The sequence below is a fragment of the Myotis lucifugus genome, unplaced genomic scaffold, assembly GCF_000147115.1.
Source record: "Myotis lucifugus unplaced genomic scaffold, Myoluc2.0 scaffold_366, whole genome shotgun sequence".
Classification (NCBI taxonomy): domain Eukaryota; kingdom Metazoa; phylum Chordata; class Mammalia; order Chiroptera; family Vespertilionidae; genus Myotis; species Myotis lucifugus.
In genome coordinates, this window is record NW_005871414.1 from 1,013,040 (window position 1) to 1,038,327 (window position 25,288).

Genomic DNA, 25,288 nt, shown 5'->3' on the forward strand with positions numbered 1-25,288 from the left:
GGCGTGATGAGGAGCCACTCTGATTGTCCAACAAGGAATTCTCGAAGCTTCCACTCTCATCCTAACTGAACCTTCCAATCTGGAATAACACTCAAGACGACTGAGGCTGCTGGTTTGTCAGAAGTCCAAGCCCCATAACCACGATCTTTTTTTAGTTTTTAATTGGGGAGAGTCACTGTGGCTGAGCTACATTTTCCTCTCCTTCAACACGGATCCTGGAAGGCAATCAAACCCCTTATTTCTCACACATCCATTCTTTCTTCCAACTTGTTCTCATAAAAAAGGGGGGTGGAGTGGGTGGGGGTACCTGTTGTTTTCATGAAACTGCCATTTTGCACCCTCTTTATATGGAAATCCAACAAGTCTGTAAGACTATGGATCACAAATTAAGTTACCTGGTATTTTAAAAGGCATGGATGCCACTTAAGTTTGAAGTCAGATTTTATTTTATATCTAAGTCTAACTAACACCTTTTAATTACATAGACAGCTTAAATGAAACCTCAAGCATGCTGCAATTTACACGTGTTTTTCTTCTCTTTGATCTGCCTGTGAGGTGAAGAGGTAATCTTGCTTCAAGAAGGGGACAGAGGTGATTACCCTAAGTTACAGGCATATGATAGCACAGCCAGGGACACCAGTTTTATAAAATAAAGGGGGTTTCTAAAGGACAAACAGCAACCTAGTGTAGCAGTTACCCTCCCTGAGGTCCATCCTGCCATTCTCTTCAGTGTCCCAGATTTTGGGGGAGGCGGGAGGCGGGACATGTGATCTAGGCTAAGCCAATCCCAAAAAACACCCTGGCCTGTGAGTGGTTGAGGAGAAAGCAGGTGACCCAGCCTGTCCAATCACAGTGAGCCTCAGGCTCCCCCCGCCCCCCTCCCCGCCCCCAGACTGCGGGGACCAGAATCTGTTAACAGTGGAAACCAAAACCTTTGTGGCAGTGGAGAGAGAAATTAAAAAGTGATCAAAGCCACAGCTGCTTTTACCAACCAGGCTAGAAAATACTGTCTTCTAAGAAAAAACACTTCTTGTGGCTAGGATGTGCAAGAACTGGAACTCTCATACACTGTTGGTGGAAATGGAAAATGGAAAAATTGGGCAACGGTTTGGCAATTTCCTAAGAAGTTAAACATACGCCTTCCATATGATCTAGCCATTTACGCAGAAACCAAGGAACTATATGTCCGTACTAGGCTTGTACAATAATGTTCATAATGGCTTTATTTGGAAACAACCCAAACATCACTACAGAAGAATGGATAAACAAATTATGGTAAATCCATACGATGAAATACTGCTCAACACTAAAAAATAAAGCAATGTTGACACATGCAGTAAGAAGAGTGACTTTCAGAATAATTATGCTGAGTAAAAGGAGACAACGAGTATATACTGTATGGTTCCATTTACGTAAAAGTCTGAAAAATGCAAACTGACCTATAGTGACATAAAGCAGATAGGTGGTTGTAAAAAGGGGTGGACAGGGAAGGATGAGAGGGAGAAGTTGCAGAGGCACAAAGAAACTTTTGGGGCTGGATAGATATGTTCACTATCTTGGTTATGGCCATGATTTCCCAGTGTTTGTATGTATGTATGTATGTATGTATGTATATAACAAAAACTATCCAACTGCACAGTTTTGTGAAGTCATTCTGACAGAGACAACTTCTTTCAGAGCAAAATAGGGGAAACATAGCACACGACTGATGTTTAGAATTTAAGAATTTTGTCCTCAATTCAGCGGATACAATCACATCTATCATATGTGTGTGTGCGTGCGTGCATATATATATGTATATATATACATACACATATATGTGTGTATATATTGCAAAATGATCCCCACAATAAGTGTTAACATATTTTCTGGTTATAACTTTTAAGATGCAATACAGCACTCTTAGCAACTTTCCGTATTATTAACTACTAGAGGCCTGGTGCACAATTTCGTGCACAGGTGGGGTCCAGCTGGCCCGCCCCAATGGAGGCCAATCAGGCCAGACAGGGGGAGGGGACTCAGGAGTTTGGCCAGCCAGCCCCGCCCCTGATCTGGGTTGGGGGGCCGCTTGGGGGTGGGGCCGGTGGGGGGTGAGGGGAATTTGCATATTAGCCTTTTATTATATAGAATAGTCACCATGCTGTATATTACAACCCCGTGACTTATTTATTTTATAACTAGAAGTTTGTGCCTTTTTATATCCTCTTTACCCATTTTGCCTACCCTCCACCTCCTGCCTCTGGCAACTACCAATCGCATCCATCCATCCATCGATGGACACTTAGGTTGTTTCTATGTCCTGGTTATTGTAAATAATGCTGCAGTGAACATGAGGGTGCGGATATCTATTTCAAGTTAGTATTTTTATTTTCTTTGGATAAATACCCCAAAATGGAATTGCTGCATCACATGGTAGCTCTATTTTTCTCTTTTTGAGGAACCTCCATACTGTTTTCCATAGTGGCTACACCAATTTACATTCCTACCAACAGTTCACAAGGGCTCCCTTTTCTTCACATCCTCACCAACACTTGTTTTTCTTTTTGATAATAGACATTCTGCCAAAACCGGTTTGGCTCAGTGGATAGAGCGTTGGCCTGTGGACTGAAAGGTCCCGGGTTCGATTCCGGTCAAGGGCATGTACCTGGGTTGCGGGCACATCCCCAGTAGGAGATGTGCAGGAGGCAGCTGGTCGATGTTTCTCTCTCATCGATGTTTCTAACTCTCTATCTCTCTCCCTTCCTCTCTGTAAAAAATCAATAAGATATATTTAAAAAAAAATAGACATTCTAACAGGTTGAGGTGATATCTCATTGTGGCTTTGATTAGCGTTTCCGATTAGTAATGTCAAGCATGTTTTCATGTACCTGTTTGGCCATATATATGTCTTCTTTGGAAAAATGTCTATTTAGACCCAGTGCACACTTTTTAACTATATTGTTTTGGGAGTTTTTTTGTTTTTATTTTTGGTTTGTTTTGTTGTTTTTTTGCTATTGAGTTGTAAAAGTTCTTTATATATTTTGGATATTAACACCTTATCAGACATATGCCTTGCAAATATTTTCTCCCATTTGTAGATTGCCTTTTCATTTTATTCTTGTTTTCCTTTGCTATACAGAAAATTTTTAGTTTGATATCATCCCACTTGTTTATTTTTACTTTTATTGCCCTCTAAATGTACACATTTAATGTGTCATTTGTTGTATATCAATTACATCCCAATAAAGTAGTTTTGTGCGTTTCTTTAAACCAAACTAAATACTTCTGAGCCTGGGACACCAAAACCACAGTCCCCTAGACAGTAACCGCCAAACCGCTGCGAGGACAGGCTTGATTGGGGCCATAATGCACAGGTGTTCTTCGACTGCAAGACTCACAACACTCATTCCTCTGCTGAAACACCCCGACTTAGGGACTTTTACTACTTTTAAGGGCAATGCGCTATTTCAGCAGTCTCTTGCGATATTTCCTTGAGAAATAAGTCCTTCACTTAGACAATAAGCAATTGACTAAAAGCTCCCGGAGGCAGATGTTTAAAGCTCCTTGCCTTTGAGAAACTCAGGCCTGCCATGTTCACAAGCTGCCCCATGGGAGGGGCCTCACATGCTAAGGTTATTAGCTCAGGAGTTTCAACATATACTTGGGGAGTGGGAGGGAGTAATCCTGCTACGTGTGAATGGCTTTTGTCTTAATATCACCCTGACATCTTGAGGATGATCTGTTTTCTGTCTCATAAGCTGGGCCCAAGCTTGTCTTTAAAACAAACAAACAAAATAATAATACTTGGTTAACCTCAGTAATGCATTGTAACAGCATGAAAATATTAGACATACATTTTATAGGAAAATATTTCCAACAAACACACACAGAAAAGGGGGCAGAAAAAATAATACAATATATTTCACCATGCAACGGAAGAACTAAGATGGTACAAAGAGTTACAAGCCCCTGCACACCCCTTCATGACTGCACTTCCTTCTCCCCCTGTCCCAGGCAACCACCACCCAAAATTTAATGACCATTCTCATGAACAAATCTGTATTTCTATTACATGTGTAAAACTTTATAGAACAATATCGTCGTGTATGTATCTATCTCCCTGTAATTTGCTTTTTCTGCTCAACACTGTTTGTTAAGCTGATCCAGGGTGATACACTTGGAGAAGCTGCTGGCACCTGTGTGCATCCCCTTGGCCCATGTCTGATGTCAGCCAGTGGCATGGGCAGTTCTGTGCCAGTTCCGATCACTTCCTGGGACAACATACCAACTCAAGCACAAGCCTTTCCTTTTCCTTTTTGCCCCCAGCAGAGCTGACACGCATGGGCGCCCAACCTGGAAGTTCGAAAGAATGAATGCCTCCATCATTGGGGAACAGGAGCGGGTGGCCTCCAGCGTGCTGTCCTTCTCCAGGGCAAGGCAGAGGCATTCTGCATCCTTCTCAACAGGTGCCAGCAGAACTGAGCTCCTGCTGCCCACAGCAGCAACCTTTTTTTTTTCTTTTTTAACTGATGATCTTTTTTTATTATTATTTTTTAATCCTTACCCCAGGACATTTTTTATATTACTTTTAGAGAGTGGAAGTTTTAGGAGGGGGACAGAGAAAAAAATCGAACCTGCAACCCAGGTACGCATCCTGGACTGGAAACCAAACCCAAGACCACAGGCCAACGCTCTAACCACTGAGCAGAGTCAGCCAAGGACAATACTGAGTGATCTTTTAAGTCAATTTTAAATTATCCAAAAGTGTGATGACCGAGTGCACAGCTTCACAACCTGCTAAGAAAATAAAGAGGGGCCGAAACCGGTTTGGCTCAGTGGATAGAGCGTCGGCCTGTGGACTGAAGGGTCCCAGGTTCAATTCCGGTCAGGGGCATGTACCTGGGTTGCGGACACATCCCCAGTAGGAGATGTGCAGGAGGCAGCTGATCGATGTTTCTCTCTCATCGATGTTTCTAACTCTCTATCTCTCTCCCTTCCTCTCTGTAAAAAATCAATAAAAAAATAAATAAAATAAAAATAAATAAAAAAAACTACATACAGTCTACATATTCATGCATAGAATATGAAAGGTAATATTAACAATTCCTTTGTTATCTGTGGACAGTGAAACTATAAACAAATTTTCCTCTTTTACTGTTTTTTATGCAACTTTCCCATTTCCACACAAAAACATGTACAGTTGACCCTTAAAAATATGGGGGTGTTACAGAATTTACCAGGCGACCGAAAAATACACAGGAGTACTTGGAGATACAGGAAAAAAAACATTTATTTTCAGATGTTTCGCATGTACTAGTACAGTGACTTAGGGGAGACTGTTTCTCTCCAAATCCTGAGCAAACCAATATGGAGGAAGCTCTCCCTCTATACCCTTTGGTTTCTTTGTCCCCCAGATATGGGTGGGACTTCCGGACCTTTCGAAGGCTTTGCAAAAAGCCCGTGTTGGGATGGGGGACACACCTAAAGGCCTGGCCTGGCGCCAGCACTGATAACCCCCTCCAGGGGTTGTGTATTGTTCATGGTTTATGGCCTCTGTAAAATGGGAGTACTTAGGTAAACAGGTCTTGCAAGACCAGATTGTGGAGAAAGGGGCAGTGACTTAATTATAGGCTATCAAGAATGTACATTACGTTACTGGCACAGATTCAGATTGCTAGCCCCCAAAAAATGTCTTTTATTTTCCCCATCAGGGGTGAGGGGTACTGACCCCAATATATAACTCCACATGTAACTTTGAACTCCCCTGAAACGTAAGTTGTCCCTCAGTATCCATGGGGAACTGGTTCCAGGCCCACCAGGGGATACCAATATTCACAGATGCTCAAGTTCCCTATGCACACACAGTCAGCCCTCCACAGTCGCCGATGGACAGGACTACATGTAGTTACTGGAAAAAATTGTGTATAACTGGATCTGCACAGTACAAACCGGTTCAAAGGTCAAATGTATGACTGCTAAATAGGAAAAACTAGTAAGTGCTATACAAATGACAGTGGGAGTATTCCTACCATATACTAGTACCAGCAGGGAGGAGGTCATGTGGAAGGAGGGGTAGGAGTGCCACAGGGCTCCAGGGATGAGTAGAGGGTGTGGGCATGGCCCCTCGGATGGAACAGAGGGGCTGCGGGAAGCAGAGAGATAGAGGAAGAAGCTTTGAAATAAGACATACACTTTCCTCATCATGAAGTATGGTACCTATTTGCTTTGTTTAACAATGGACAGGTTAGTTTGATTTTCTGAATTATATAAATCATCCCATTCGATTAAGTACCCTATTGATTGTAATGTGAAATCCCATTTGTAGTGGTCATACTGGTCTTAGAAAGCACATTTTCCTTTACTTGGGAGGGACAGCACAGTTATCCCAAGGTCAGAGGGCTCTAGACCCAAAACTACTTTAGATAACATGCCTAAGTTTAACCCAGGTTACCCAAGGGCTCTAGACCCAAAACTGTAATTTAGATAACATGCTGTTTCTGCTTCGGTAAACTGCTTTTTGCAAACTAGGTTCCTCATTCCAAACCCTGGGATGTAATCAATACCTTTGTGATTTTTTGCCTATATAACCTTGGAGCTGCGACCATCTTGTTACTATGAGATTTGGGGAATGGCCCCTCATAGTCCCAGATTGCAATAAATGTGACTCTTTAATTCGACTTCTTGAGGCGTCCTTCTGTGATTTGTAGGGTACATTACAACATTCACACTCCTGCTCCCCAAGAATGACCATCCCTTTTCTGACACCACCTACAACAGCAGGCCCACCCAGCATCCTTCCCTGAAGAGTCCTGAGCAGAGCCTGGGTCCAGCTTCCCAACAGGACCTGTGGCCCCCAGTGAAGTGACTCCACCCCAGCTCTGGGAAGGCCGCTCTGGGCTGAGGGTAATCCATCCCCCTTGGCAGGTACTGGTTCAAAAATGCCACGTGATCCAACCTGGGCCAATGAGACACAGGAGAGGTCTGACGCCAGCTCCTGGGAATGTTGTTCTTGGCTCATAAGGAATTCCAAAGAACAATCTCTCAACCTTGCAGGAAGTCTCTGCTGTGGGAAGCCACAGGGGAAGATGCCCTAGGACTAATGAAACCAAGAGAGCAGAGACCCAAAGAACGGGGTCCTTGGTGACAACGCTGACCTCAGAAACCCATAACCCACTCTGCACTTGCTGACTTGAGCCTTGCAGGTGAGCCAGTTTGGGGCCCCGTTCCCCGCAGCTGAATGAATTCTAATTGCCCTCCGCCACCCCCCACAAGGCCCGCTCCTCTTGCTGTCCATTTCATCCTGACTCAACTCACACACAATATCTTCGGGAATCACAGCACCATTTGGGGTCCCTAACCCCATAATTTCTTCTGAACACCCTGATACCAGTTAGCATAAGCAAACCAAACCCCAAATCTGACATCCTTCAACTTCACTCTCTACCAGCCTGGAGTAGTAAAAACCTGACCCCTCAATCAGAAAGTATGGGATTACCTGTTAGCGCTTCCTGAATATTTCTCATGTGGCAAGTACTTGATAAAGTTTAGTTCATTAAATCTTCACTCCCACTCTTTCACGGAGAAATGATGATTATCACCAGTTTACAGGAGAGCACTGAGGCTCCAGAGAAGTCATGTAGCTCAATCCTAAGTCACACAGTAAATGCCAGATTCAAACCCAGAGCCTCCTGACTCCCAGGTCCTCACTCTTAACCTCAACCTGCCTTCTCCCAGAAACCCAAGGGAAACAGGTGGTGCCCCTGGCTAGCAGATGGACAGAAAAATCAGAGGCAGCTTCATACCCCACTTCCTGAAAGAATACCGTCCATTCCTGGAGATTAGCCTGAGGCATTTCTTGTTTTGTCAAAACTAGAGGACATGCTAATCAGAGGAAAAAATTAGTGCTATAAAGAGTCTATTAGGCCATTTTGTCTTATCTTCTCTATTTATAAGTGACATGAACTTTCCAAGAAAGCTCAAAACTCAAGTCAGGCTTTAGGGGAATAAGGTTGGCTACCATTACATAAAGGGTTAAGATGGGTCACTATCCTAACACCATGAGAACAACAATGATATAATTTTAATACACTTAGTTTTTCTAGTCAATCTAGACTGAAATAAATGTATTGTTCATTTTTTTTTAAAACCCTCAAATTTATTTAAAAAATCATTTTCTAAACAAGCCCTATACACTCGACAGAACTTAGTTCTGTGGTTCTCTCACTGAAACCAGTGGGGCCTGCCCTGCTCTTCACCTACATTCAATCTACTCCTATGAGTCTCATTAGACCATGAGCTCCCCGAGGTTGGTAACCCAGGTCAGTGACAAAGTGCCAACCCCCTCTTAACCTTCTAGTTGCTGCCATAGCTCCTGGCACAGTTCCTGGCACTGGGTACTTGTAGACAAAGCACCTATGCATTACTACTCTGAGCTACTGGGGGCCCTCGATGGATCCCCTTGCATAACAGAGAGAACACTATTCTCTTTCCAAGTATTTCTCAATCCTCTGAGTCGGTCCTGGAAAAAGACTCAGTGTGGTGCTAGGTTACTCTAGAAGGCAGCTATGCTCACCACTATACCACCAACGCCGCACGGTGCTAGGTTACTCTGAACACCTTTCTATCCCTATCTATCTTTTATTTTTTTGCGTTGTGTTTTGTTTTTGGTTTTTTTTGCTCCCCTTTTTTATTGAATTTATTGCAGTGACATTGGTTAATAAAATTACATAGGTTTCAGGTGTACAATCCTATAACACATCATCTGTATATTGCATTGTGCTCACCACCCCAAGTCAAGTCTCCTTCCATCACCATTGTACCCGCCCATACCCTCTTCTTCCTCCCACCACCCCCCTTTCCCTCTGGCTAATTTTCCTTTTCAACCAGAAGAGTAGGCTTCTCCCTGAGAACAGGCAACAGCACTAGATGGGATTTAATCTATTTTAGGTTTATTTATGGTTCCCTTCGATTTACCTAGTGACACCACTTTTCCGTTATGATAGTGACACAAAGTCTCCTTTTCAAATACATTGGGAGTGAGTCAACTGGCCCTGGGCAGTGTGACTCAGTTGGTTAGAGCGTCGTCCCATACACTGAAAGGTGTCCCATACACCAAAAGGTGTCCCGTTCAATTCCGGGTCAAGGCACATCCCCAGTCGGTCAGGGCACATCCCCAGTTGGGGTGCGCAGGGGAAGCAACCAATCAATGTTTCTCACATCGATGTTTCTCTCTCTCCCACTCCCTCCCTCTCTCTAAAAAATAAAATAAAATCAATATGAACATATTTTTAAAACTCAAATACATTTGTTTTAAAAGTGAATCAATTGGCTCTGGCCAGTGTGGCTTCGGGTTCCATTCCCGATCAGGGCACACACCTAAGTTACAGTTCACTCCCCAATCAGGACATGTATAAGAGGCAACCGATCAATATCTCTCTCTCCCTGCCCCCCCCCTAAAATCAATAATTAATAAATAAATAAAAGTGAGCAAATGCAGGGAGAAAATGGTAAGTGAAAACGAAATAGAAACAGCGATGGGATTATGGCAAAAATACTGTCAGTGGCTCCTTTACGAATGACTAAAGTTTGGGCAACACAGACCTAGACCAGTTCTCCCACTGAACAGGCTGAGACAGGGAGGCAGGGCCTCTCCAAGGCGCCGGTGATGGCAGAAGCAGGCCCAGGACTACGGTCCAGAGTCTGGGTCTGCCCTCTGCCTGGGACCCACCATCTTGCCAAATCCGGCGTGTTCTGGGTGGGTCACAGGACCAGAAACCCATGCCCGGAAGCAGAGCAGCTTAGCACCTGCTGATTGTACTGATAACACCTAACTGATGGTCAACTTTCATAGCAGGCAAAACAAAAGCTATTGTGCAAATGTGTACATTTTTGCCCTGTCACAGGGAAACAGCACACAGGCTAACTAATTTCCCGTCGTTAAACATGAATATCTGCAATAGTCACTCACGTAAGTAAAAACTTCATAAATTCTACCTTTGGGAGAGCTGCTGTGTGCTCCCTGCCCCCACAAGGGATAACCTAAAAATGACACTCCCCTAAAAGGCTGCAGCATGGGGAAGGTGGCCCAACCACGGGGACAGCAGGCAGCTCGTCTTCGAGAGACAAGTGAGGGAAGCAGGCCGTTACACAAGACACAGACAGATCCCTTCGGCCCAGCAGGGCTAGGCCTAGCGTATCCCTGAAAAGAACTGAGAATGAGGCACCCCCCACACACTTCCCCTTTGGGGCTCAGGAGTCACAGAATTTGCTGTTGCCAGCCTCCGCCAGCCACCCAGGCCCAGCAACCTTGATGCTGTTTGTATAGGGTGTGACCCTGGGAGTCCCGTTTCCAAGCACGACTGTAAAAATGGTATCACCAGCCCTGTGCCAGGAGGTTGGACAGTGCTCGGTTTGAGACCACACCCAGGGCAGCAAAAATCCCGGCAGGTGGTACAGGCAGCCCCACCAGGGTGATCCCAAATGGCACAGGGACTAGAAGGGAGAGAAAGCGGTGCCCTGGGCCAAGGCAGGAACAAGCCAGTCTGGAGGACTGTGTGTGGCGGGGGTGGTGGGAGCAGCTGGCACGCTTCCCTTTATTCCAAATTGAAAGTATACAAGGCAGTCAGCCCAGACTCACCTCTAGCACAGCTGCTCCCTCTTCAGCCTCCTTGATTAAGCCCTGAAAAGGGCAAGTGGGAGGTGTGGGGTTCACAGCAGGAGTGCTGAGCTACCACCTCAACAGCAACAGCGGTCATTCACTGAGCCCTCCTATGCCTGGTGCTAAGTGTGCAGGAGGCAACCGATCAATGATTCTTTCTCATCATTGATGTTTCTATCTCTCCCTCTCCCTTCCTCTCTGAAATCAATTTTAAAAAAAAGGAAGAAATGGGAACGAAGGACATTCTAAGAGACAAAAGGAGAAGATTAAAGAAAGGAGGGGCAAAGAAGCTAATTTAAAAAAATAGATCCATTAGTCAAACAAGACAAGAGGGAAAGTGAGGGAAGACATCACTATTTTCTATTCTAAAGGAAGCATGGCCAGAAGTCCAGGAAATGCCACTAGCCCATGGTTCCTACCTGACAGCTCCTCGGAAACCCAGGTCACTTCTTCTACAACAGTCCAGTAGGTATGAGGTATTTTTGACCAATTTCTGGGTATACTTCCACCCACCTCTTCCCTTTCAAGATAATTAGGTCACTTCTTCTCCAGTCTGAGGGGCCACCATGGGTCCAGGAATCAGGAGGAGGAAAGGAAGGCGGCAACCACATTCATGGGCACTTACTGTCTGCCAACAGCTGGCCCAAGGCTTTACCGGGATTGTAACATTTAATGACACCATTACAGATATTATAGACTGGGCACTATTACAGGTTGGGACACTGGCCCTCAGAGAGATCAAACAGCTTGCCCCAAGCTCCCAGCTGGTCAGGAGCAGGATCTAACTAACCCGCACTCTTAAGCACACTCAGGAATCTGTATCCAGAAATGGTTGCCATTCCATCTCCTCTGCCTCGAGCAAGCTCAAGGCAAGATGATTCCATGGGCTTGGTGTCCTGAGGCTGTTGAGAAAATGATGTCTCCAAAAAGACATCAATAGCACGAAGACCTTAGGGATGTACATAATTTTCAGACTTCTAAAAGTTCCCACTCAGACAAGGGTGAATCAAGCTGCCCAACTACATTATATTAGGGGCGTATTTGAGACATATTTAAATTGCTAATGGAGCTGAGAAACTAAAAGGTAAATGAATTTCTATGCTGGGCTAACCATTAGCAAGGTCACAATAGTTACCAAACATAATAACTATTATTTTTTAAAAATATATTTTATTGATTTTTTTTTACAGAGAGGAAGGGAGAGGGATAGAGAGTTAGAAACATCGATGAGAGAGAAACATCGATCAGTTGCCTCCTGCACACCTCCTACTGGGGATGTGCCCGAAACCAAGGTACATGCCCTTGACCGGAATCAAACCCAGGACCCTTCAGTCTGCAGGCCAACGCTCTATTCACTGAGCCAAACCCATTAGGGCCATAATAACTATTATTAAGAGACACTGGCAGTCCTAATAAAAGTTGGTCCTGAAAACTTTTAAGTCAGAAAGTGGCCGGAATACTCCCACTCCATGGTTCACCAAAACATATTTCTAGGCCAAGGGAGACTTGCAAACCATAATAAGTCTCAATTACTAGTAAAACCTCCAATTTTAATGTTGGCCACAACTCAGTAATAACTCAAGGATGAATCTTGTTTCAACCATTAGTACGACCAAAATGATATCACAAAACATCTCCAATCCACAGTCTTTCTTCTGAGAAAATGCATCTCCCTCTTCTCAAGTTGATCAAAAGGCAGCTGTAAGCAAAACTCCCCAATGTAGAAAGAGACATGTTAAGATTCTTCACAGGTAATGTGTTTTTAATTTGTATTTCTTTATGTCCTTACAATTATTTTTACAAGTAACTACAAATGCAACTTTCTTATGTCAAAAAAAAAACACCCAACCTATTAGAAGTGAATTTAGAAGACATGCGGAACTGATGGTTTTCCTCTGGGGATTAAAATCTCAGACGAGGATGTGAGTAATAGTCTGCCACGTACTCACTGGCTGATCTGGGCGTGCCTCAGTTTCCTTGTCTTTATAACGGGGATTAAAACAATAACTACATCTCAGGGTTGCAATGAGGTTCCACTTAAGTTACTATTGAAAAGCATTTATCACAATGCCTGGTACTGTTAGGTGTTCGATATATATTCACTATTATTAACAAAACTATTACTAAGATTATAGTGAGTCTCAGTGGCTTCCTTTTATATTCATTTTCTGAGCCTCACATGGCAACTTGGAAAAGGCCTTGTTCTTTAACAGTTGAGGCAAATCATAGATGTCCAGAGAACGAAGCACCGAGTTCTTTAACTTCAGCATCACTGTTCCACAAACGAGGTGTTTTACTGGGTCCCCAGGCCCACTTAATTCCCATTTCACTATATGCAAAGGACAACTATTTTGCATTTTCTGAAAGCAAATATATTACAAACAAATCAATGTACCAGACTTATTATTCAACCCACCTATGCTAGAGGCTGGTTATTTATTTATTAAGTTATTTATTATAGTCCTTCTAAGTGCCAAGCTCAGAGCCACAAAGGTGAACGAGAGCTATAGGACCTGCCCCTGGAGCAGTCATGATCCAGGGGGAGGACTGTGGGTGTCCAGGAGAGGGCCTCGTGCCTTCCAGCCTCCGGTGTGACTCCCCATGGATCTCAAACAAGAGTGCCAAGGGAAAATACAAAAACAGGAGAGGCAATGATCAGAGATACAGGCCCTGCAGGAAGTGTAACAGGACACCTGGATCGCTTCCTGTAAAGGACTCCACCAGAGAGGCATTCCCCCAGGACCAGCCAGCTTGCCTCCTTTCGTGGAGATAAGGAATGTGACAAGCCACTGCCCAGGTGCTTGCAAGCCAAGATCCACAAGGCTCCTCCTCTCAGAACTCTGTCTTGTTCTGCCCTGGGAGGCTGGAAGCTCCACTTACTAGAAGGGGCCCCGTCCCTCCTGCAGCACAGCCATGATCATCCAACCTCCGCTTCTTCTGAGGAGGAATCTTATAAACAGAACCCACAACCCTGTTCAATTAACAGAACCTCGCACGGCTGGCATGGCTCAGCGGTTGAGCTTTGACCTATGAACCAGGAGGTCATGGTTTGATTCCCGGTCAGGGCTCATGCCTGGATTGTGGGCTCAATCCCCAGCAGGGGCGATCAATGATTCTTTCTCATCATTGATGTTTCTATTTCTCCCTCCCCTTCCTCTCTGAAATCAATTATTTATGTGTGTGTATGTATGTGTGTGTGTGTGTGTGTGTGTGTGTGTGTATATATATATATATATATATATATTTGTAATTTAACAGAACCTCAAAGTCACAAAGGCCTTTTGGGACCCGATCCAGGGCCTCCTCAGCACCTTGGAGACAGAGCCTGCTCCTGACCTCTGACCTGCTTTACCCCACCAAGGGAACAATCACTTTGTTCTTGAGCAAGAAACACCAGGCCCAGCGGAGCTCCCACAGGCTGTAAAATACCAAATAACTCTTGTTTCCCTTGAACATCTGATAAGTCACTTCAGGAAAATCAGGGTGATTCGCACAAGCAGTGCAGGACCAGCATGATAAGAACGTGATTGTTTTCCTGGGGGAGCAGGGGAGATGGAGGAATCCGATCTTGGCCACGGAGAACCCCGGCCTCCACGGGAGGCCGGCCTCTGCCTGGGTCACCAGCAGCATGCGGCCGACAGTAACACCGTGCCTATTGGTCAGAAGGAAAGCTGACTGCTGCTTGCCTTTTTAAATCTTAAAATCTGAATTTATGGGCCGCAGCAAATTTACATAGTCCCTGCCACAAATCCCCACCCATTTCCCTATAGCTCAAAAGCCAAAATTCCACACTGTGTTCCAAATACTTCCAACCTCTTTGGTTGCCTTTATATCTGAACGGAAATTCCAGAAAAGTTGTCTGGCGTGGCAAAGGCTGACCAGCCTTATGAAAATACCCAAGAAAGGTGACCCATTTAGTCAAAAGAGCTTTCAGATCTCCATGAGAAAAGGAATTCATGCCAGCATAAAGGGCCCTCAGAGAGGGAGAACAGGAGTGCTGTGTTAACGCCCAGACCTTTCACCAAGCCGGGCCTGTGATTCTGGGGAGCTGAGCACTGAGTGGGCCGGCCCACGGGCCAGGCTGCTCTCAGCCGGAGGCTGCAGGAGAGGCGCTTGGGGACGCAAGTTCAGCCCTGGGGCACAGCACGGGGTGGCCCACAGGCTCCGTGAAGATGACCGGGGAGTGGCTGCCTGTGCCAGGGCTGGTGGACTGATAAAGGCCGAGCGCCAGCCAGGAAAGAAAGGGCTCTGCTCCCAGCAAACACCACCCAGCACACGCTCCACCGGGTCATGTTAACAGGTAGCGAAGGGAGGTCCCTGACAGAGCACAGCTGTGCCAAAGGGCTGTCACCAAGGACCTCCGGACACAGGACATAGCTGGTTCACAGCAAACCCCTCCAGGTCCCCACGCGGTATGCGGTGAGCCCCGCAGGGGCACCTCCTCCTCCCCTCGGGCTTCCAGGCCTCACGGAGAAAACCCCGCCCCCGCCTGTCTCCCCAAAGCAGCCTGCAGCTGGTCCCCACTGTCCAGGCCTGCAGGGAAGCCACTGTCCCTGGGAACCAAACGCAGGCAGGGAGAGGCCTAGAGATGCCTCCAGAACCAGAGAGAAGGCCCCCTTACAGGTCTAAGGTGCCGGAAAAGGTAAGGCAAACGGGCCAAAAATAGTTTCGTTTTATAGTAGGAAATTTCACATTACTCTAACTCAAATGCGTCAAGTTTCAAGCAAAATAAAAACCAACAGAACTAAAGCGGTAGAAAGTCTCTCACGACCATAGGTCTATTTTACTTCCCAAGTGTGGAACCCAGCTCTGACATTAAAACACACTTTACAGCCTGATGCAGGCAAGCATCGCACCTCGCCTGGGAAGTGAGGCAGATCCAAGCACCAGTATTCTCATCCGTAAAATGGAATAGATGTAAAACCACTCACGTCGCAGGGCTCATAATGAGGATTAGAACAAATAAAGGTGAGGCACCCAGGACAATGCTTGGCAGGCGGTAGGGATGGGAAAATACTGGGTACTATGTTAGAGGTGGGTGTGCACGCCCGGATATTCGGTGCACAAACGGCATCACCAGTGGGGTTCGGGACCAAGAACAGCCAAGGACTATGCAGGAGGAAGCCGTCCTCCTCGCCAAGCTGTCTACCTGAGCCAGGTTTTGATGGGGCAAGGGAGGAAGTCAGATGCTCTGTCAGAATAATTCAGTCTCACGGCCAGTCCTGACTAAGTGAAAAACCAAACTGCTTCTTCGCTTATAATTAGTCCTAGGAAATCTTCTGACCAAGGCCATTGCACTGCACAGGGACTTGTCAAAAGGGGATCAGGGAAGGCAAAGGTTCTTTGGTAAAATTTGTAACCAGACAATGAGCATTAGTAAAATGTCATCAAACTGTTTTCATAACTGGACAGTTTGCAGAAGAGGTGACAACCATCTATCTATAACTTATCAAATGAATGCATTTAAGGCAACTGCTAGACGGCTCTTAGAACAAGGGCAGCAACTTCATATAGAGCTCAGTATTTTTCTTGCAAAAAAAAAAAAAAGAAAGAAAAACATGATACTAAGTGGGCACGATTAAAATGCCCAATAACTCCATCCTTTCTAAAATGAAGACCTACTCTCACCTACTGTTTTATCACTTTAGTCAGAAAGAGAACCATGTGGTTTTCTAATCATCTTTCCCAAGAAACTCTCTCCCCAAACATGCACTCAATTTCCCAAGAAAAGTGACCGAGGCACCTTAAAAACACAAGGCCACTTCCCAAGCCCCAGAAGAAAGTGGCATTGTTTATTATTTGGTGGTTATTGAGCATGTTTAATGAATAACTAGATTACAGCAGTAATGGAAGATGGCTTCTAGCAGAATGAGGCAATTTTCATCGTGAGAAGAGTAGGAGGTAGCATGCATTTAGATGGAAAGGGCTCTTTCCACTGGATTTATTTATTTGGTTCAACTTGTTAGAGGAAAGGATTACAATTATATCCAGCTCCTTAACTAAGGTAACTAAAGATGGACACTAAATGCAGAATAGCAACAGGGGGAGAAAAAGAAAAGGGAAATGTGGAAACACAGGCCTTTGAGAGCCACCAAGTAGGTAGGGTACAGGCGCTCCGAGGGCACACGAGATGATCCGTCAGAGCACGGGAAAAACCAGGTCTTACATCTGGATTTGTCATCTAAAGAGAAACTATGCTTTACCTATATTTCATACGTAGACTGACAGTGGTACAGGTATATCGCTTACAAATATACACATATGAGGAAGGGGCCCATTCAGAAAGTTTGACTGAAGCAACGGTTCATCCATTTCAGCTGGGTTGGCCTACCCTCCCCCAAGCTACTCGAGGAAGATGCTCTGATGCCCATCTTCACAGCCTCAGGAGCCCCTCGGGAGTCAGTCCCTGCCTACCTCTCCACCACCACCACCTCCCCCAACCCCGCCACCCACCTCCACCCACCTCCACCTGACACACTCTTCCACTCCTGTGTTCACCTGGCTAACTGTTCACCTGCCTAAGTCTAGTCAGGCTTCAGGTCTCAGCTTAACTGGCCATTCCTCCCAGGAGCCCTCCAGACCACCCAGCCCACTCCAGCCTGAGGGAAGGCCATTCTCTCCTCCCCTCCTCACTCCTCACAGCTGGGTCCTCTCCTCAGAGCAGACAGCAGCAACCAGAAGCCGGCCCTCAGCCCTGACCTACTGAATGGGACCTACATTTTAAGAGTCTCCGGGTGATTTGTGTGTGCCTAAAAGTTTGAGAAGGACACTCCCTGGCGACATGTCTCTCCTCCGTGCTGAGCAATGTGTGACGCAAGCCAGGGGCATGACTCATTATTCCTGTGGCCCTCGAAGTACATCCTTTTTTTTTTAAATATATTTTTATTGATTTCACAGAGGAAGGAAGAGGGAGAGAGAGAAACATTAATGATGAGAGAGAATCATAGATCGGCTGCCTCCTGCACACCCCCCACTGGGGATTGAGCCCACAACCCGGGCATGTGCCCTTGACCGGTATCGAACCCGGGACCCTTCAGTCCGCAGGCTGACGCTCTATCCACTGAGCCAAACCAGCAAGAGCACAGTCCGTCTTTCATACATTTTTTGAATGAGGAAAGGAAGGAAGTAGGATTTGGGGAGGCATCTTCACCAGAGGTGAAGGGAAGGGAACAGCTATCACACCAGATGACAGCGCAGTGGTAGGACTGGCAGAAAATAGACGGAAGACAGTCCTGGACTCTGGTTCAAAAGCACAATAATGGGATTAATGACAATGCCAGCATCATGTGGTAGCTTAACCCAATCAAATACAGTGCTCTCACCAGCTCTATAGTACAGGGAAAGCAGGATGAAGTGGTACCTCTGACCATGGAGCCACTGCGGGCAGGGCCCAGAGGCTCAGAGCCCAAGGAGCAAGGAGCCATCCTCAACTAGCCAGTGACACTCGCCTCACCAGGACCAGGACCCCGGGCAGGGACGGGGGAGTGCCGCGAGACACAACTTGGCTCCAAGTCAAAGCCCCCCTTCAGCACAGACTCTCCAAGAATGAAGGCGGCTGCTGACTGGCATGCTGGCTCCGCGTCGCTGGAGGGGCTCCGCAGAGCCCGGCTGCCATCTGGAAGTGATTTGGCCCAGAGATTCCTGAGTCGGGTGGGAGGTTGGAATGACCAGCTACCCGTCCAGCTCTCGGAAACAAAGCTGCTGTGAATGGGCCCAGAGGCAGCCATAACACAGCCAGGGGTCATCTCCTTCCAAGGAGGGGCATGCTCTGGGCAGTCCATAGCCCTAGGAGAGCAAACAGAATTAGCACTGGCCACCAAGCCCTCTCTCTGTGCACGCCCTCCAGTTGACTTCTGAGAGTATTCTTGGACGGAACCTGATGTATTTAACAAACACTCACGGAGCACTTACTATGTGCCACAAATTGTTCTAAGCACTTCTCTAAGTGTTGACGTGTTTGATTTTTAATAGAGATAGGTACTGTCCCCATATTAGTGATAAGAAAACCCAGCCCTGGCCAGCGTGGCTCAGTGGATAGATCGTCAGCCGGAACACCAAAGGGTCTCAGGCTCAGATTCCCAGTCAAGGGCATGGACCTGGGTTGCAGGTTCTATCCCCCTCCTTGGTCGGGGCACATGCCAGAGGCAACCAATCGATGTGTCTCTCTCACATCAATGTTTCTTTCTCTCTCTTCCCTCCCCCTCCCCCTCTCCCTTCCACTCTCTCTAAAAATCAATGGAAAAAATATCATGTGTGAGGATTAACCAAAAAAAGAAAGAAAGAAAAGAAAAGAAAACCAAGGCACAGAAGTGTCTTAATTGCTACTTAGCAGCAAGTGGGATTTGAACAAAGAATCATTGCTCTTAACAAGAGCCGCCAGGGCACAGGGGACACTAATGTGTTACTTGTTGCAAATGGCCCCAAACTTGTTAATTCTGACAAAGCATGCTATTGTGCTAGTAACTTTTTAAACATTCTTGGGGTCTGAACTATATTGCCTAAAAGGCGCACTGGCACTTTCCTAGGTAATTCAGAAAAGAGTAGAATTTAGGATTAGTTGTATCTTATTTGGTGGAAGGAAAAGGGCTGAGTGGCACGGTGACCCACCACCCTGGAAACACTGCTCAGTGACCCAAGGTCTTGGGAACACGCACCCACCTGCTCTGGGACACTGGCCTGGCACAGGCACTTTAAGTAAACATAAGGGTCATACCGCATCCTCAAAAATTCATTTTTTTTTTCTGAAGGATCAAACCAAAACACACCACCCAAACTTCTAGGCAGCCTTGATTGTCATTCCTGGACGCGGAGACCCCTCTTTCTCCAAGTTGGCTGGCCTGCCCAATGTCAGAAAGGTTTTTGGAAAAACAAGTAAATAAAACTGCCAGCTCTGGCAGACGGCTACAATTAAATATGCTGAGGCCTCACTATGAACTGCCCAGGATATAACAAGAAACTGAAGAAAATCTTTAACTTTTGGATGGAGCCTCGCTAGGATGGGCCCACCTCACCATGAATTGCAATTGTGAGTCAACAGCCAGGGCTATCTTTCGGCGAATTCTAAGGAGAAAAGCCACAGTCCTCTGGTGGCTTTTGACCTTCCCTGATCTCAGAGCTGGGTGCCTGTACACAACTCCAATGACCACCACCATGCATACTGTTGAGAGTTGTCCAAAGCATACGAAACTCTGTTCATTCAAAGGTACCTTCCCAGATCCAGACTATGGGGTAAAACACCATCCGCTGGGTAGCAGAAAAGTTCCCACCCCCCGACCCCCACCCTTCAAAAAAGTCAGTGAACACAGAGCAGCCAGTCCCTAAACAATTCACCTGGACACGAGGCGGAAGAGGCGCACTGATCCTACTCACCCCAGACGCGACACTGACCACTTGGATCCTTTGTCACAGGTCGGAGGATTAGTCCTCTCACGAACCTGAGGCCTTGGGATCCCCGCTGAGCTTGCTCAAGGCTGGAGGCTACCCCAACATCCCAGACTTAACCACCTGTTGCAGGGGCTCTCTGGTCAGGGGAGAGGGGCTGTATTTACTCATGTCTGGCCCTGGAAGGCAGGTCACTGAAGGCTCAATTCAACAACTGGGTAGACCTGGGTTCCAGTCACCATTTACTTAGCAGGCGACCTCTGCAAGTCACTTCACTTCCGTTTCCTCATCTTTAAGTGGAGATAACAATACTAACAAATCACAGTTATAACAGTAACCATCTCCTAAGCACCTGGTCAGGACTGGGGCAAGCCCGTAAGCCTCCCACGACTTGCTGAAGCAGCTCATTATACAGACAAGGAAAACACTTGAGAATTCCAGGTGGCGATCAATGAGGTGATCAACGGAGCACCTTCCCAGGCCCCCAAATCGGAGCTGGTGTCAATCAACACAGCGTAAGCAGTAAGTACTGGAGCTCGATGTGCCTTTTCCCTGAAGGACTATAACCCAGGACTGGCCCAGGAGCAAAAGGAAGAGGCCTCAGGCTTTACCCCCACAGGAGTCCTGGCACTTGACATTCCCTCTCTCTAGAGGCTGGAAAACCTGTCTGCTTCTAGATCTTTCTGGGAGAGCAACTAGGCAGCCAATGACAGGATTCATAAATGTGGTAGCACCCTTTGACCCAGGCATGCTACTTTGGGGAATATGATCTAAGAAATCGTTTAAAAGGATAAAATAAAACAATGGAACTTGTGGTGGGAAGTGGCTGCCAACACCCGTAGGCCCACAATCAGGGAAGGGGAGGTTAACCCTGGAGTGTCAGCAGAATGGAAGGCCGTATGGCCTGGGTGGGTTCAGGAATGAAAATCGTGAGGATCGAGTAGAAAACTATACCTAAGGGACCAGACAACGTCTAGAATGAGGCCCAAGCTCGGGGCATTGATGGAAGCCACGCTGGAAACAGCTGCAAATCCTGTAAACAGTTGGTAAATTAGGCAGTCCAGGATTTTCTGGTGCTGTGGTTTGGGTTTTTTTTCATTTGTTTTGTTTTTTAAAGAGATTTCATGTCATGTTTGGATACTCCTGGTTTACTTTAAGTTTCTTTGTTCGGTTAATTAAATAAATACACATTTTAAAACAAAGAAGAAGGGATCCCCGTTGAGCCCAGCCAGGCCTTGAGATTCCTCAGAGGGGTTGCTAGTTTCTGAAGAGGAAAGAATTCCAGGAGAATACTGAGGTTCGCTCCCCCAGTTACAGACAGAAACAAGAGCATGCCACACAGCTTCCCTCTGCACAGAAGCCACCCTTCATGGGGAGGCTGGCTGGGCGGTGGCAGCTGCCTGGGCCCAGGAAGCAGCCCTACCTGCCAGGACAGGTGTGGGGGAGGAGAGGGGAGAAGGGAGGAGACTCAGCCTAGAGGGAACCCCCTTGGCTGGAGAAAGTCCCAGCAGCCACACACCCCGCCCCCCTCACTTTCTTCCTGTCATGGGGGTCACAATAAGGCCTGGTTTCCTCAGGAAGAGACCTAGACCCAGGCCTGGGCCTGGGCCAGCACCTCTCCGGCAAGACACTCACTTGGCAGAACATACACATACAATGTAAATGCACACACATTCTCTGCGGGCAGGCACACGCTCCCTCTTTGAACACACATGTTCCCTCTATGCACATGCTGTGTGACAGCCCTCCCCTCAGCAGCCTGTGACCCTCCTGGAAATCCTCCCCTAGCTCAGGTCCTAGTGGGGACCTCACCCTCATTCTTCCTCCCCAGCTCAGGGAGTGAGGGACACAACACCAACTCCCTGCCCGCTCTCAGGAAGACCCCGGTGTGGGGAGGGCGGGGAGAGGAAAGCAAAGTCTCCTTTAATTGTCACCACTTCCTTCAATTCTCAGCTGGACCCTCGTGCTGCCACGGCTTGGGCAAGCGATTTAATCCTCTGGACTCCCTAGTCTGCAAAATGGATCAAACACTCCAACACTCCAGCCTGCAGGATGTGTCAGGACTGAGATAACCAGAAGGCTGTGGGCACACAGCACTCACTGGTTTGGGGTCCCTGCAAGGCAGCCTTTCCCATGACTACCACCATCTCTAAATTTTAACTTCAGCCTCCAGAGCGGGCTCCTCCGGCGGCGCCCAGCCAGAGCCGCACTGGGAGTGGAGCGAGCGAGGACGACACACCCCCTGAGGCTCCCCTTCCCACCTCCAGGCCCACACCCATTCCGAGGCAGCGGGGGAGGGTACCTGGTCCCGGTCTCCACCTGGGCGGGGAGGCCTCAGGCGCAGAGAACGGTCCCTCCCCAGGCCTCAGAGCCAACGCCCATTCGCCGCGGCCGAGCACACCGGTCTGGGCGCAGCGGGGCGAACGCTCCGGGGAGCAGCGGACTAGGGTCTCACCCCCGGGGACCGCAGAACAGAGGTTTCCAGTCCCCCAAGTTCCGGCAGGGGCATCCTAGGTGCAGGGAAATGCTACAGCCCCACCGCTCCCCGTGCGGCCCCAACCCAAATCCTCAACCCACAGCTCTCCAGAGACCCCCCGCCAGGACGCACGGCGAGGAGTACTGCGGGAGTTATCCTACGAGGTCACAGCCCAGGGAGTGGCACCATGGTGGGGGCCTAGGTCCCCCTGTGTCCCCACAACCCCGGGGACGACGCCCCCAGCCGCCGCGCGCGCACACCCTGCTGCGCGTAGTGGGCGCGCGGCAGGAAGCCTCAGCCTCCCGCAGGAGCGCACGCGGGGGTCGCCCGCCCGAGCCGGGCCGGGCCAGGGCACTCACCGATGGACACGAGCTTGATGTTCTCACGGTCTAGGAACTCGAGCGCCACGGACACGTTCTCGAGCTGCATCTGGCGGAAGGTGGGCCGCTGGTGGTACTTGCGGTACATGCGCTTCTGGCTGAGCACCTCGAGCAGCGCGATGAGCCGCAGCCCGTCGCTCAGGTCCGTCTGCAGGTTCCCGATGCGCTTATTCACGCACTTGAGGTGCTCGTTGCACCAACGCGTGAACGTGTTCTGCTGGATCTTCTTCCACGGCGCGTCCTCCGCCAGGTCCTTCTCGGTCACCGGCATCCTGGCGGCGGGGAGAGCGCAATGCGCAGCGAGCTGCCGGGGACTGGCGTCGGAAGGCCCAAGAGCCGGGGCGGCGAGAACCAAAGCGGAGGGGCAGTCGGACTCGAACTCGCTCCTACCGTGGCCGCGGCCGGGGCTGCTCTGTGGCCGCCTGCCCTTGGCCGCGCCAGGCGGCTGGCCCCGCGCCTGCGCACTGAGTCGCCCCGCCCCAAATCCCCGCCCCTTCCCAACCCACCGGCGGGAGTTCCCGGGCCACAGTCGCCTCCTGCCGCCCCAGGCAGGCACTGCGCCCCGCGGTCTCCGAGGAACCCTGTGCCCCATGCTCACCGCCGATGGGAATGGAAGTCGGGAGGGAGACACCCAGATCCTTAAGGAGGTCACCGTCCCGGAATGAGGGGACGTGCAGAAGGAGGGAACTGGAGAGAATGGGTGGGTCATGGGAGAGGGGGCTGCACCTGTTGGTTTTTTTATTGAGCTTCTGCTGTGTGCAAGGCACTGTAGAGCACCGTGAAGGAAACAGACATTTATTATTCATATCAATTAAACTCACGAGTTATAATATATATTATTATTCATAGCATGTATTGAGTGCCCGGCCCTCTGAGTGCCTATGCACCGATGGTAAATAAGACAAACGTTCCTTAACCTTTAGTTCATAGACTAATGGGAGAGAAAAGCAGGAATCACCTGTCACAAACAGCTCAGCAGTAGTAGTAATAGAAACGAACAGTAATTTACCGTGTACTACATGTTTCCTAATGCTGCTGTAACAAATTACTAAAACTTTGTCTTAAAAAATCACACATGTATTATCTTGCAGATCTGTAGGCTTGGAGGTCCGTCCCAGGTCTCACTGAGCTAAAATCAAGGTATTGGCGGAATGCATTCTTTTCTGGAGGCCCTAGGGGAGAGTCCATTTCCTTGTCTTTCCCAATTTCTAAAAGCTTCCTGCATTCCTTAGCTGTGACCTCTTCCTCCATTCTTCAAAACCAGCAACGCCAGGCTGAGTCCTTCTCACGTTGTCACCTCCCTGGTTCTCCATAGCACCTCTATCTCTAACTCTCTTAAGGACCCTTGTGATTACACTGGGCCCAGTTGGTTAATCCAGAATATTTTAATATCAGTGACACGCAGTCTTAATCCCATCTGCAACCTTAATTCCCCTTTGCCATGTAAGGTGATATTTATAGGTTCTGGAAAATAGGACGTGAACATGCTTGGGGACCATTATTCTGCCTACCAACACCATGTATTGAGCACCTGCTCTGTCCTCAGTTCTGTGCCAGGTGCTGGCATACAGCAGAGACCCAGGCCAGAGCTTTGCTGTCAAGAGTGGTAGCTAGCATGACTTCAGTCCCTGCTCTGCCCCTGTACCAAGCAAGAGCTGTGCTAAGCTGTTTCTTTGCTATTGGCCCCATTTGACTAGAGTCAACTGAGATAAAGTGACTAGTTCAGGGCACACAGTACAAACAGGACTTGAATTCATGTCTGTAAGAGAAGCACAGGGAGCCCTTCTACTCAAGAAGGGGTACCTAACCCAGGGTTGGGGGAGGGAGTCAGGGCAGGCAGGCTTCCTGGGGGAAGAGGAGCTGGGCAGGATAGAGGCAAGGGTTCTATCAGGGGAAGCCAGCAGGTCTGTGGTTGTTTCCAGGTCTGTGGTTGTTTCCCCAGACTCCAGTCCTCTGTAAGAAGCCTTTCCCAGATATTGACACCTGTCTGCCACAGCCCCGAGAGATCGTGGTGAGAATAAACTGACCAAGAAAACATAAGCAGAGCAGTAACCGCTACATGTCAGCATGGCCCTGACAAGACAGTCGCAGATGCACAGGTGCATCCCAAGGAAGAGACTGGCTGAACCTGAAGATCGACATTGGGCGGAAGGGGGAAGCCCTGTGAGCCTACTTCTCAAAGCCGCACCAATTGCCAAATCAGCCCATCTGAGTAGGGTTGGAAAGGGTTCTTCTAATCAAGCAGGTGTGCTTATATAATAGCTCCCTGGATCCCACCTCCATGCCTTTGCTCAGGCAGTGTCCTCTGCCAAGAATGCTCTCCTCTCTCCCCTCCAGCTCGGGAAAATCATGTCCATCCTTTAGTCCCCGCACTCTCACAGCTTGTTCAGTCACAGTGCTTCTTTTTTGCTGAAG

The 25,288-nt window shown here is 48.0% G+C and overlaps 1 protein-coding gene across 10 annotated transcripts in view; it reads right to left on the reverse strand.

Annotated features, from left to right (window-relative positions):
* FLNB (filamin B) overlaps positions 1 to 23,290 on the reverse strand; it is a 134,852-nt gene extending 111,562 nt beyond the window's left edge. For all 10 annotated transcript variants that reach the window (XR_002832320.1, XR_002832319.1, XM_023765008.1 and 7 more), the window contains exon 1: positions 22,853 to 23,290. Coding sequence is in view for 8 of the 10 variants with exons in the window: in XM_023765008.1 (XP_023620776.1) it covers positions 22,853 to 23,144 (292 nt within the window). In the remaining 2 variants the exon portion in view is untranslated. The remainder of the gene's footprint in view (positions 1 to 22,852) is intronic.
* Between the last annotated feature and the right edge of the window lie 1,998 nt (positions 23,291 to 25,288).